Source organism: Tiliqua scincoides, chromosome 11 (assembly GCF_035046505.1).
Source record: "Tiliqua scincoides isolate rTilSci1 chromosome 11, rTilSci1.hap2, whole genome shotgun sequence".
Classification (NCBI taxonomy): domain Eukaryota; kingdom Metazoa; phylum Chordata; class Lepidosauria; order Squamata; family Scincidae; genus Tiliqua; species Tiliqua scincoides.
In genome coordinates, this window is record NC_089831.1 from 14807305 (window position 1) to 14821379 (window position 14075).

Below are 14075 nucleotides of genomic sequence, written 5' to 3' on the forward strand. Positions count from 1 at the left end.
CCTCATAAGAAAGGGGCTCCAGGATCTTAAAATGGGAACTGGCAGTGATTAAAATCTCATCAAAACAACAATTATAACTTAAAACAAATCAGAAATTTAGCTAACACAGCAGAGACAAGGGGCCTTTCTCAATTACTTTCAGCCATCAACTGAAAACTTGTAATAGATATTCTCAAGAAGGGCTTGACACATGTCCTTGGAGACAGATATCCACATTTGTGGGGCAACCACAGAGAAAGCCACTGGTGACCACCAAATACGACTCAGGCTGCAATCTTGACCTCACTTTCCTGGGAGTAAGTCCCATTGAACACAATAGGACTTAATTCTGAGTAGACCTGGTTAGGCTTGGACCCTCAGTCAATGGCAAGTCAGAGAAGGCAATTGTAAGGCTCTGTAGTTACATATGAGTGAAAACTATCCTTATGATAACCTCATCCCCAACTCTATAAAACCAAATTGTATCCATTATGGCAGACACACTGAAAGTGCACTGTTTTTCTGATGGCACTACAGCAGTTGTATTCTGACAACATATTGGAGGCAACAAAGTGTTTTCTTCCTTTCTTGCAGAGGTTACAGCTCCCAGGCAAGCACCATCTGCTGGTTGTATTTGTTAACAACTCATAACCACAGCGCTTGTAACTCCAAAAGTATTTGTATTGGCAACCTTCAGTCTCGAAAGACTATGGTATCGCGCTCTGAAAGGTGGTTCTGGCACAGCGTCTAGTGTGGCTGAAAAGGCCAATCCGGGAGTGACAATCCCTTCCACACCGGGAGCAAGTGCAGTCTGTCCCTGGTCTGTCTCCCTGGCTATGGGCCTTCCTTCTTTGCCTCTTAGCCTCAGACTGTTGGCAAAGTGTCTCTTCAAACTGGGAAAGGCCATGCTGCACAGCCTGCCTCCAAGCGGGCCGCTCAGAGGCCAGGGTTTCCCACTTGTTGAGGTCCATCCCTAAGGCCTTCAGATCCCTCTTGCAGATGTCCTTGTATCGCAGCTGTGGTCTACCTGTAGGGCGCTTTCCTTGCACGAGTTCTCCATAGAGGAGATCCTTTGGGATCCGGCCATCATCCATTCTCACGACATGACCAAGCCAACGCAGGCGTCTCTGTTTCAGCAGTGAATACATGCTAGGGATTCCAGCACGTTCCAGGACTGTGTTGTTTGGAACTTTGTCCTGCCAGGTGATGCCGAGGATGCGTCGGAGGCAGCGCATGTGGAAAGCGCTCAGTTTCCTCTCCTGTTGTGGGCGAAGAGTCCATGACTCGCTGCAGTACAGAAGCGTACTCAGGACGCAAGCTCTGTAGACCTGGATCTTGGTATGTTCCGTCAGCTTCTTGTTGGACCAGACTCTCTTTGTGAGTCTGGAAAACGTGGTAGCTGCTTTACCGATGCGCCTGTTTAGCTCGGCATCGAGAGAATGAGTGTCGGAGATCGTTGAGCCAAGGTACACAAAGTCATGGACAACCTCCAGTTCATGCTCAGAGATTGTAATGCAGGGAGGTGAGTCCACATCCTGAACCATGACCTGTGTTTTCTTCAGGCTGATTGTCAGTCCAAAATCTTGGCAGGCCTTGCTAAAACGATCCATGAGCTGCTGGAGATCTTTGGCAGAGTGGGTAGTGACAGCTGCATCGTCGGCAAAGAGGAAGTCACGCAGACATTTCAGCTGGACTTTGGATTTTGCTCTCAGTCTGGAGAGGTTGAAGAGCTTTCCGTCTGATCTGGTCCGGAGATAGATGCCTTCTGTTGCAGTTCCAAAGGCCTGCTTCAGCAGGACAGCGAAGAAAATCCCAAACAAGGTTGGTGCAAGAACACAGCCCTGCTTCACTCCGCTTCGGATGTCAAAAGGGTCTGATGTGGAGCCATCGAAGACAACAGTGCCCTTCATGTCCTTGTGGAAGGATCTGATGATGCTGAGGAGCCTGGGTGGACATCCAATCTTGGGGAGAATCTTGAAGAGGCCGTCTCTGCTGACCAGGTCGAAAGCCTTTGTGAGATCTATGAAGGCTATAAAGAGTGGCTGTCGTTGTTCCCTGCATTTCTCCTGCAGTTGTCTAAGGGAGAATACCATATCAGTGGTGGACCTGTTGGCTCGGAATCCACACTGCGATTCTGGATAGACGCTCTCTGCAAGTACCTGGAGCTTCTTTAGTACAACTCGGGCAAACAGCTTTCCTACAACGCTAAGGAGAGAGATGCCGCGGTAGTTGTTGCAGTCACCCCTGTCACCTTTGTTCTTGTACAGCGTGATGATGTTTGCATCCCTCATGTCTTGAGGTACTCCACCTTCTCTCCAGCAGAGACAGAGGATTTCATGCAGCTCAGTGACGATGATCTCTTTGCAGCATTTTAGGACTTCAGCAGGGATGCTCCAAAAGTAATTATTGCTAATTCTGCTAATTACAGAACCATCTGCGTGAAAATGCAGTTCTGTATTGTATTTTTCTACCTTGTAACCAAGAATGTTGAGGAGCTACATCAACATTAATTCAGCTGTTAATGTAACATTAACAGCTTGTAGTGGGTAAATATTTTATTTTACCTGGTTGGTGGTTGAGAGTCTGGTATAAAAATATTAAATAACTTTACTATAGATTTTCAGGTGCACAAAAGGAACTGTGTGAGAAAGATTATAAATATTAAAATAATCAACAGCCAAAGTTGCAAAAGAAGTATGGATAGAGATGCTCTTTACACTCTCACATAACACCAGAACCAGGGGACATCCGCTAAAATTGAGTATTGGGAGAGTTAGGACAAAAGAAAATATTTTTTTACTCAGCGTGTGGTTGGTCTGTGGAACTCCTTGCCACAAGATGTGGTGATGGTGTCTGGCCTGGACGCCTTTAAAAGGGGATTGGACAAGTTTCTGGAGGAAAAATCCATTATGGGTTACAAGCCATGATGTGTATGTGCAACCTCCTGATTTTAGAAATGGGCTGTCAGATGCAAGGGAGGGCACCAGGATGCAGGTCTCTTGTTATCTGGTGTGCTCCCTGGGGCATTTGGTGGGCCGCTGTGAGATACAGGAAGCTGGACTAGATGGGCCTATGGCCTGATCCAGTGGGGCTGTTCTTATGTTCTTAACAAAATGAAAGTTTTCTTAGAAGAGGGAAGTAGTTATAAAATTGAAACTTGGAACACATCTGTCCCAGAAGTGGGAAAAGTAAAATCCAGGGGCTGAATCTGGCCCATGAGAGCTGACAATCTGTCCACCTGACTGCACCCTGTCTACAGCTGCAAATCCAGTTCTCAGACCTATTCCAGTATGTACACACATGCCAGGACTACACGCCCAACATAGCAATCACAGTGGTGGTATGACTTTGCTATCAGTCACAGTGGTGGTGTGCACATGTATGGAAGGACGATACAGGAGCATTACTCCCTGATTGACCATGAGTAGGCAGGCGTCTGTCTGGAAGCATTAAAGGTCTGAGAGACTGCCATAGAGAGCAAGAACACTCCCAGAACCCCTCCCCTTCAAAAATGAGTGCTGGTAAAAAAAGGGGGGGATGTCAAAGAGTTAAAAAATGCTTGCAATATATAATTTTTCCAAAGCCTGAATCAAATTATAACAAATATAATGTGTCATCTTTTGATATTCTTTACAGTTTCCATGCTTCAGTGTCACCTTCAAGGCTAAAGGTTTGCCACGCTTCATCTACCCATTAGGCTTTGTTTTTGACCTTTGAAATCAGTAGGGTTCCTTCTTGATGTATGAACATGCACTCCATAATCGACCCACCTGCACTATTTATATCACAAGACCATGCAGATGGGAAAACAAAAGATGTACGACCTTAACTTTAAATACTGTTGATAGTACAATACTGAAGTACTTTAAACTGAATGTCATAAAGGAACTGTAGATAGCTTATGACTGCCAGATGTCCGTTTTCTGCTTTGAGAAGGATAGCACACTCGATCAACAGGCCTCACCAGGCACCCCAGATTAGCAGCTGGACATGTCCTCATTTGCTGGATTATTATGGGACAATTGAGCAGCACCTAAGTTGATGCACTTTGCTTGTGCTGTCAGAAGCTCTATCTACAGAAGGAGCATTCCTCTCACAGAGGATTTTTCCCTTGCACCTTCCATTAGCAAAGGGAGCTCTTAGTGACAGAAGCATGAAGATGCTATCCTACAGGCATAACTGGAAGAGGGATCGCAAAGGGTGCTGTAAGGGGGGTGGTCCATGACAGCTGCAGTTTCATGAAAGCAGTAAGGTCTGAAGCGTACATGACATCCGGAGAATCATACCTTCATAACATGGTGCAGCCAAGTCTTAGCAGAGTTATAATGTCATATATCTTTTGCTCTTTTGACTTACCTACAAGAACTGAGACTCACTACAGCTCAGACAGCTAGAATTATAGAGCCGGAAGGTACATTCAAGGCCATCTAGTCTAACTCCCTGCTTGAAGCAGGAAAATCCTCACTAGGGCATTTCCAAAAAGTGCCTGTCAAGCCTTTGCCTGAAGGCTTCCAAAGGAGGAGAACCTACTACTTCTCTCGGCAATCAGTTCCATTGTAGAACTGCTCTTAAGTTAATAATTTTTTTCTCATATTCAACCAGAATCTCCCCTCCTGCAGCTTAAGCCCATTAGTTCTCATCCTGGCCCTCAGCTGTGTGGTAGCCCTTCAGGTAGTTGAAGAGCACTGTCTTCCACTCTGCCCCCTGCCATCTCTTCTCCAGGCTAAACATACAAAGAGTTACCTCACCCTTTCCTCCTAGGACTTGTTTTCCAGACCGTCTTCGGAAGCTATCCACTATTTCAAAACAACCTTGTGCATTACATGGATTCAGTTTATTGATCTGCCAATGAGCACCAAGGGTGAAAGAGTGCATTTTAAAGTCTAGGGTGTATTTAATAAAGTTGACGTAGGCTTCTAAAGCAGACCAATGGAACTGTGCCTGAAGCCATTGTAAAACTTGATGGCTGGCAGGACTGTGGTGGTGGATTATTCCTTTTCCTTTTTCTCAGGTTCACTCGTCTCCTTTTCATCTGGTTTGCTTGCTTCCTCTGGCTTGTCTGCTTCCTGTGGCTTATCTGCTTCCTGTGGCTTGTCTGCACCTTCTTCCTGTAGCTCTTTTGACTGCTCTTCTTTGGAGGATTCTGTCTCTTTTCTTGCTTTGTATCCTCTATAGATAGCCTGAATTTTGGTTGCTGCTTGCTCTTCTGTTAATGATACACCACTGCCCTCCAGGATTAATTTCTTTCCTGCATCCTCCTCCTTCAGAATTCAAAAGAAAAACAAATTGGTGAGTGCATTTTGGCAGTGAATGGTTTGGAAGATTTGATACAACAATAAAGAAAATACCTAAGTTAGGATAAAAGATAACTCGCAATCACCTCTATTATCCAAAGGCAAACTGGCTTATCCTTCCGCAGGTGGGTGGGAAAACAAGATGCACCTTGTTCTGTCACTTTTAAAATATGTATTTGCAACAAGACATCAGTGGGGCTATTTTTAGAACCAGATCTTGTGAATTGTCATTTGGGCAACTTTCCATCATTTTTCTAAGGAAGTTTTGCCTGCTAAGAATGTTAGCATTTGGCACTGAGATCATGCCAACTGTTCATCTTTGCATTGCAAGAGTAAAAAAAACCTCCCTCTTGGAAGAGAAGAAGAATGCCAATATTATAGAGCTTCCTAAGGAGTGTACCTGCCATGGAGAAAGACACCTGCATCATAATCCAAGCATTACAAATTATTGCTGGGTACAATCCAGCAAAAGTTGAGCACTCTGAAGCACTAGTCATTTCAGTGGAGAAAATTAAGCCTAACAAGGTAATCCTATAGGAACACCAGGCTTCACTCCATGTCAGGTTTAACTCTGGCCTCATTGAGTTAGTCACCACTCCCTTAAATCCCATTCAATGTTGCTTAGTTAACTTCCTTTAGATAAACCCATTGTTTCTGTGTACCATCACCTGATTTTCTGGGAAGAGCAAGACCACCACATAGATTATGAAAGCTTCTCTATCCCTCATGTTATGACTGTTGTAGGAACATTGCCTACTCAATCCCTGGAAGATTACGTACTGATTTTGAAGCAGCTCCTTCCTTTTGCTCCTTTTGTTCTTCTTTACCATCACCTCCTTGTTGTGCAAGTTCCTGCAAATATTAGAGACAATTTCTAATGCATCAGGTTGCCTACAAGAGGAGCACCAGAGCCTGGCGACACAGTGATACTTTATGCAAAACCCTGGAAAGCCAAAATGGTGCTGTTAAAGAGAGGAGGCACACTAAGCTCTCCATCAAAAGTACCTTAATTGACGTCTTACTTCTACAAATGTTTTAAGCCCTTCAGCATACAAATGGCGCCTCAGCATCCGCAAGGGGTCTATTCTCAGACCACCACCACCACCACCACCACCACCACAGATACCAAAAACCACAGACAAGCAAATCCACAGTTTCAGTGCCTTTCAACCCTCTGGAAGCTCTGGAAGGGCTTTCTGAAACCCGCAAAGGCCACGCATGTGATGATTTAATGTCTTTTAAGGCATTCCGAGGTCTGAGGAGGACTTCCTGGGTCTCAGAATAATACACACATCATCTGAGTTCTTCCAGAAGCCCTCCAGAGGCAACTGGAGCACAGCCTCGGTCACCTTTGGAAGGTTCAGGTTAGACCAAGTCTGGATCAACGTGGGTCCAGGGGACCCGCATTGAGCCAGATCCAGATATAAAATCTGCAGAAAACCTGTAGTTTCTTTTATTTTCTTCCTCATTGTGTCCATTGCATAAAGACCATATCACTTTTGGTGCCGTGAAACATTCTGTCATTTCCTCCCCACCCACCCTCCTTCACTAGAATCAACAGCACAAAGAAAGAAGGTGCATTCACCAACAACAGCTCTTTCATATCAAGTTCAGGTCTAAGATATCTCTCCTCCCCAGTCTTAGAGGGCTGCCTAATAATTTTTTTATCATCCAGTACATTTTAACATTAATATTTTTGCTATGAATGTTTAGGATGTTATTGTTTTTACTGGGTCATCTTTCTTTGTAGACTGCCCTGAAAATGTTTGTTGAAGAATAATCTAAAAAAAAAAAAACATAAAAAAAACTATGGGTAGGGTTGTCCAGAATTGTCAATAAAAACAGAAGCAGGAAGTTTGGAAAGAAACTGATTGGTCCTCTGTTTCCCAGGCCAATTGAGACACAAGTCAAGAAGGGTTACAGAGGAGCTCATTTTTTTTTTCCTCAGCCCTGACAGGGGTGCAGCTGCTCCTTTATAGCTTATAAAAAGAATATAAAAATGCAAGGGGGGCAGGAGTGAGGAAGACACCCAGGAGAAGTAAGCAAACACAGGGCACTCTCAGAGAGTACTGGAAGAGATAAAGGATATCAACTATAAAAAGTTGATGGTTGAGTCCACCTTCAGTATGAAAAGGCTCATCATTGCCCAAGGCTGACTTTTCTGCGAGCATTCCCCAAGTTACATTCAATTACTGTTCTAACCTCTGAGTGGTTGAAAAGCAGAGCTGTGGAAGCTTAATGTACATTTCTACTGGAATAAGTAGACTATGCTTGACTTCTAGCTGGTTGATGTTCTACTGCCCTTGCCACAAGAGGACACCCACAGATTGAAAACACACAATTGGCTTATCGTCTCTCTACTGCCTTCAGAGTTTTACAGCAATCTGTTATACAGTTTCATGTATTCCAGTGACATGCAAACAGCCACAAATCTCCACTAAAGATAATGACTCCGTTTACACATCATGGCAAATTATGGGTGGTGCCGCATCTGAACAGTCAAACCATGGCTTCTGATCAGTCAGAATAGACCAGAATCAGAAACCATTGTTTGAAGTACAGTTATACCAGCTATGGCTCCAAAGCATGCTTTTCTGTGCTTTAAAAAGCTCTCCTGTACACCCTGAGCCTCTTACTGATGTTTCTTGTATCACACTTGGCCTCCTAACCCAAAAGGAACTGGCAATGACATCATCGACAGTGACTTACAGTGGTACTTCAAATAGATGGACCATGCAAAGTAGTGGAGGACAAACGCTGAGAAACACTGATCTAGACTAGAGTGCTGAAAATTTAACTCCCCTGCACTTGTAAAACCCTTCTTCCAATGCTTCCCAGGGGTGGAATTAAAGCTCCACTCTCTCTGCATCAAGGTCCCTTTTCAGCTGCCCTTAAAGATTTAGACTTTTAAAAGGATGCAGGAGATTCTGTGACTCTTCTATGATGCATCCAGTTTGGACCCAGGGGTCTTCTATGCTGAGAGAGTATATCTATAATTAATTTAACAAGACTTACATTGAAAGCACGGTTATTGTAGTATCGGTCTTCTAGTTTAGCGCCCCATTGAGTTGGATCATATCCAGTTTCTGAAATGAAATTTGTAAGAATGCACATTGAATTCTCATAGGACTAAATAGAGTTCCTGTAGTTCTCATCAAGCTGTGCTTTGTGAGAATGTCAGCTCAACAGCCATGAAATGCAGGCATTAGATAACACTAGATTCCTTGGTGAGGATTAAGTTATACATGTCCTGCTTTAGGGATTGTGGGTTCAATTTCATTCTTTAAGAACAAGAATTAAAAATGTTCACTTACACCCACGTATCTATACACACTCCAATAACTTTGAAATTGGGTACAAAAGAGGACTGTAAGACTTGCCCCACATATCCTTCCAAGAAATTAGCAGAGGAAATGCAGAGTAACATGGTAGATGGTGACTGCGCCAAGTGTTTTGTTGTAGAAAGGAATAAGCTCTGATAAGGAAGGAGAGATAAGATGGTGGGCATCTCAAGTCATTTGTCCATCCAAAGGTGTTAACTTCTGCGTAGTAAAAAAAAAATAAAAATCAAGCAGTGATGAACTCATCAGGGGCTATAAACAGAGTGAGGGAGGACTGGACCAGTTCTTCAAGCTATTTTAATGATAAACTGTGCAGCTACATTCCCCCCTCCCCAAAAAAGAAAGATGATTCATACATAATTTAACATTAATTTAAGGCATAGGAGAAACAGCTTATACTTGGCTCCAACATAGCACTATGGGGGCACCAAACCTGTTTGGCATATAGCTTCTTTATGCCACCCCAGTCGTAACAGCCACATTCTGTGGCATAGTGAGGCAAATTTCACAGGCCCATTTGTTCACATGCCGGAAACAATCCCAATTCCTGCTCACCTGGACTCTTGTTTCATTTTAGATTTGTGCCTGATCACTGGCAAGAATCCCCAGTTTGCTAAGAGAGTTCATAAAAAGCAGTAATTTCCTTATCATAATTCACTTATATTCTGTGGGAGGTGGTGAAGACACAATTACACACTTGCTCCTGAATCATTTGAATGGATTTCACTCTCCACAATGGTCATGTGTTTCCTTTCACTGCTGATTTCAGTACTGTATTTTCGAAGTCTGATTTTCTACCTTTCCCCCTTTCTTCTCTCTCCTAACCCCCCATCCCAGTCTGTCCTAAAATTCTGACTCCTAAAAAAAGATGAAGTTTTTCTCTGACCTGTTTATGCAACCAGACAAATATATAAAGTTGCATAATATAGTCTGGCTGCACAATTTGGATTTGCAAGCTAAAAAATATTTTGGTGCAGAATTGACAGAACTCAGTTATATAACGGTTAATGCTCGAGTAATCTCTCTCAATGTCAATCTGCCTTGCAACATCTCCATTTTTGGACCAATGAAATTAATATCTGCTAAAGCAGAGAGTTGGAGGGAAGAATGCTTCGTTCTTTAGGACAATCTTTGTGATGCATTTGAGAAAACAGTAGGCCAGAGGAAGCTATCTTACTGATTAACTAAGCTATAAACAAGTTTTTAATTACAGGATGACTCACAAGCAATCCCTGAGCTATTTGGCCTCTTGTCATCTGTTTTTCTGATGTCTAGTAAATGATGCTTCCAAAGAAGGATAGTTTTGTTGTTCAAGAAAAGCTACTGTTGAGTATATGCTGAGCATCAAAGAAAGTGTCCCTTAATGTCACACATAATCTTTTTTTTAAATCTCTTTCTCTACCCAGTTGGACAACTCAACTGTATCTCAGAGCTGTAGGTGGAAATCTGCTCTCTATTGCATAGGATAGTATTCCTAGTCATGAAGTAAAGACCATGACTACATGAAATTGACAGCAAACCAAAGCTGGTTTTAAAATGAAGAAAAAGCCATCAGGGCTTTTTTCTTGCCTCAGGTGGAATCTTTAGATAACTGATCAGCAATATAGTTTTTTCAACAGTATCTATATATCAGGCAGACAGGAAGAACCTATTATCTTAGCCAAATGCCTTCAGCTTAGCCCATTCCTGCCCCGAAGTATGTATCCGAGGGTGAAATGGCTTTGTAGTTTGTGCCCAAGAGAATTATACTCCAGTCTGTACTTGCACAACAAATGAGCATGAAGGGGAAAAGGAAAGTTCTGCTCTCACAGATATCAAATGTATTTTCCTCTTTCCAGTCTGTTCACTGGACCTGACGAAGCAGTATCCAAGTAAATATAATGGAAGTGAGGTTGTAGATCCAGGACAACAATCAAAAGTCAGCAAACACGAAGGAAGTAGCAGCACCAGTACAAATAGCAGAACAAGGTCAAATCTTGAAGAAAAAGCTAGGAGGAGGAAAGCTAGCAACTGCCATTTCTTTCTAAGAGAGGAGGCTCTTTAGTCAAGAACATGACATCAGCCGCAAAGTGGAATAGGTAGTATCTTGTTTTCCTAATTAAACATTCATATCAATCAGGGAGGGGCCATGGATCAATGGTAGATCACCTGTTTTGCCCAGAGATAGTTCCAGGTTCAATCTGATATGTCCAAGTAGGGCACAGAACAATTATTGGGAAGCTACTGCTTCCCAATGTGCTTCCCAGTGTGTTGTCAGTGTAAACACTGAGCTAAATAGATCAATGGTCTGGCTCAGTATAAGGCAGCTTCCTACAGATGTAAGAAGCTGCCTTTTTACTCAGAACATTGTGCTATCTAGTCTGATGCTATCTAACTCTGACTGGAAGCAGTTCTTCAAAAACTCAGGCAAGGGCCCTTTACAGGCCCTATCACAACCCCTGATCCTTTAAAGCCAGAGGTTGACCATCTACATGCAAAGAATATTCTCTGCTGCTGAAATGTGCCCTCCCTTCAATCTCACATTGAGAAGATAAACAGACAGAACCATGAATTACTAGTCACATCTGTATCACTCCAAGGAGTTCATTCTAAGAGAGTACATCTTCAAAACAAACCCTGTAAGGTAGGGTAGGCTGAGAGAGCACAACTAACCCAAAATCACCCCATGAGCTTTGTGGTAAATGGGAACTTTGAACCTAGCCTGCTGTGCTCCAGTGCTCTGTTTACTATATACTATTTAGATTCAGAAAAATAAATTTGTACCAACAACTTCATGCCACAGGTAATGAGCTTCGACCCCAAGCTAGGCTGCCAGGGAAAAGCATCCTCTCCCCCTTCGTCCCAAGTTTGCACTTTGTTTACATGATATAAACTTCATTCATTCATTCATTCATTTCACCTTTATTGGCATAAACAATCCATCAAGAAAACAAAATTAAAACATTCAAGGTAGCCATCAATCATTGATCAGGCAAAGAAATACAGAGGAAACATGATATAAACAATAGAGAGCATGGCGTAGCTGGAAAACACAATACTAAAGCAGTTCACTGCTATGAACAAAACAGATTTCACAACCTAAGTTTTTAATTCTTTGACAAACTGGGAAAAGCAGAGACCAGAATGTTCAGGTCACAGCACTATGCAAGCTCATTTGGGAGTAGGCTCCACTGAACACAGCAGAACTTACTTCAAAGTAAACATAGAACTGGGAAGCACAGGTGTATTTTTCTAGGTCAGGCAGAAGAATGATGTGAATGCACACATTAAATGTTTGGAAATTAATTCCACATCTGCTCACTTTCTCTTTCAATGAGGAGCGTCTCAAAATACTTGGCTGCAAAAGTTGGTATATCCTCAGGCTGGTTCCTCAAGACTTCCCTGGCAAGCCCTTCAAGCAGATTTGCAAACCCTGGAGGAATGCGTTGAGTGGTGTTGGAGAATGGAATAGCCATTGTCGCTCAAAAGGCTTGTACTATACCTGCAATTTAATGAGCAATACACAATTCTTAGGGCTGAAAAAAATGGTCAACTTGTTCTAGTGATATTTTTAACATTCTTGTTGTTCACAAGTATACACAGCTATAGCAGGTGCTATAGCTGAAGTTATGAAACAATATATTCTCTTCCTTTCCTGCACCACTTCTTAAATGAAGTGTGAGTATGAATGACTGCATTGCATTCAACATGCCTACAGCACTAGTGTGAATGCTGACAGCACTGGCCAAAAGAAAGTCAGGCTTACCTGTTTTTCTGCCATTAACAGCTGCTTGGTATGCAGAAATTAGCTGGTGATGCCTCTCCCTTGGGCTAAACTATTAAACAACTGAAAACATGCCACCACCTAATCAGACAGCAGATTTTTACATTTTTTTAAATATGAGTGCTATTTTGAAATAGGCATTTCCCTGGCAGAGAAGGCTTCTAAGGTGATGCTGATACAATACATGCACATCAATTTTTAAAAAAAATATCATTTCTCATATGCACAATCTAATCAACTAATAGCACAATCCTATGCTTGTCTACTCAGAAGTCCCACTGTCTTCAGTGGGGCTTATTCTCAGGAAACTGTGTATAGGATTGCAGAATTTAGGTGGCTGTCTAGAAAATGCACACTTTCCTGAGATTAAGGCCCACTGAAGACAATGGAACTTACTTCTGAGTAAACAAGCACTGGACTGAGCTGACCTCCTTGCTGCCATTTGAAATTTAATTCCAATAATATGTTATTGTGATAATGAATTAACAGCTAGCAGTCAGTGAGTGTAGGAGTTAAGCTGAGCTATCAGCATTAATTTATCCTCTCTGTGATCATGACTATAATAAATTTGAGTTGCTGTTTATATAGTCACAGTTTACATTTGCAATTTGACAGATAATACAAACCTCAGTTCTTTATCTCTTTAATCTCAGATGTAATCAGAGGTGCAGCGACATGGAACTGCATGTTGCAGAGATGTGTGCTATACCTGGACACAGCTTTCTTTAGTTTTGCCTCCATAATTTGTCTGGCAGTTACAAGAAATACTGTATGTCTCAGCTACCCTCTTTACCTGTACAAGGCCCCACTCACACCTTTGAATCTCATTTCTGGATTAACAGCAATTCTTAAGAAAACTGGTGGAGGAGAGGTTCATTCTCCCAGAGATAACCAACTCCTATATGTCAGAGTTAAGTATTCTACCTAATTCTAGCCATGTTTACATGAAAATGTCACTTGCCACCATTCCCTTGCTCCTGGCCTTCTGAGGTGGTCACCACCGCATCCAGTGGCAGGGAGTTCCACAGATTAACTACATGCTGAGTTAGATTAATTACGGGACTGGAAAGTGGTGTGGCCCACCAGATTCCTCAGGGAGCACATAAGGCAACAAGAGACCTGCATCTTGATGCTACTCCCTTGCTCCAGCCTTCTGAAGGGGCCGCCACCACATCCAGTGGCAAGGGGTTCCACAGACTGATTACCCATCATGCCTTGTAACATGTGATGGCTCAGGCCAGACGACATCCCCACATCCAGTGGCAGGAAGTTCTACAGACCAATTACCCATCGTGGCTTATAACCTGTGATGGTTCACGCCAGACACCAACCACATCCGGTGGCAGGGAGTTCCACAGACGGATCATCCATCATGCCGTGTAACCTGTGATGGCTCAGGCCAGACGCCATCCCTATCCAGTGGCAGGGAGTTCCACAGACAAACCACACGCTGGGTTCAGACATACGTAGCTAATATGGCTGGGGGGCACTTCACCTTTATGGGGCTGAGCGGAAGGACGGTGGAGGGGGGAGAACGTACCTTCCGCCCGCCTCTTGTCTCTCTCTTGCGCCGCTCGAAGGCGGAGACAGGCCGCTGTTGCTCGTCGCCCTGGCAACAGCAGAGAGGAAGGCAAGCAAAAAGGGCAAAAACAGAAAAGCGCGAAGCGTCGATCTTCGTCGCAGACTAAGCCGCGCCTC

The 14075-nt window shown here is 43.2% G+C and overlaps 1 protein-coding gene across 6 annotated transcripts; it reads right to left on the reverse strand.

Moving 5' to 3' along the window:
• Positions 1–4791: 4791 nt before the first annotated feature.
• Positions 4792–14075, reverse strand: SPA17 (sperm autoantigenic protein 17). 6 transcript variants are annotated; one of them, XM_066639468.1, is made up of 6 exons: positions 13918–14075; positions 11916–12095; positions 8654–8815; positions 8289–8359; positions 6054–6125; positions 4792–5240 (listed from the first exon to the last, which is right to left on the reverse strand). In XM_066639468.1, exons 2-6 carry the CDS (start codon positions 12067–12069, stop codon positions 4968–4970), a joined length of 732 nt encoding a protein of 243 aa, XP_066495565.1. In that variant the 5' UTR covers positions 12070–12095; positions 13918–14075; the 3' UTR covers positions 4792–4967. The 6 variants fall into 6 exon arrangements, with proteins under 6 accessions (XP_066495565.1, XP_066495567.1, XP_066495566.1 ...); XM_066639470.1 differs by having other exon boundaries at positions 13873–14075; XM_066639469.1 differs by lacking the exon at positions 13918–14075 and adding an exon at positions 13709–13866.

Coding starts and splice junctions, on each gene's coding strand:
- SPA17 (XM_066639468.1), bottom strand. CDS start 12,069: ATGGCTATTCCATTCTCCAACACCACTCAACGCATTCCTCCAGGGTTT. Junction 8,816..11,915: donor GCTCCTCATTGAAAGAGAAA/GTGAGCAGATGT, acceptor TTTACTACGCAG/AAGTTAACACCTTTGGATGG. Junction 5,241..6,053: donor AAGGAGCTGCTTCAAAATCA/GTACGTAATCTT, acceptor TGAATTCTGAAG/GAGGAGGATGCAGGAAAGAA.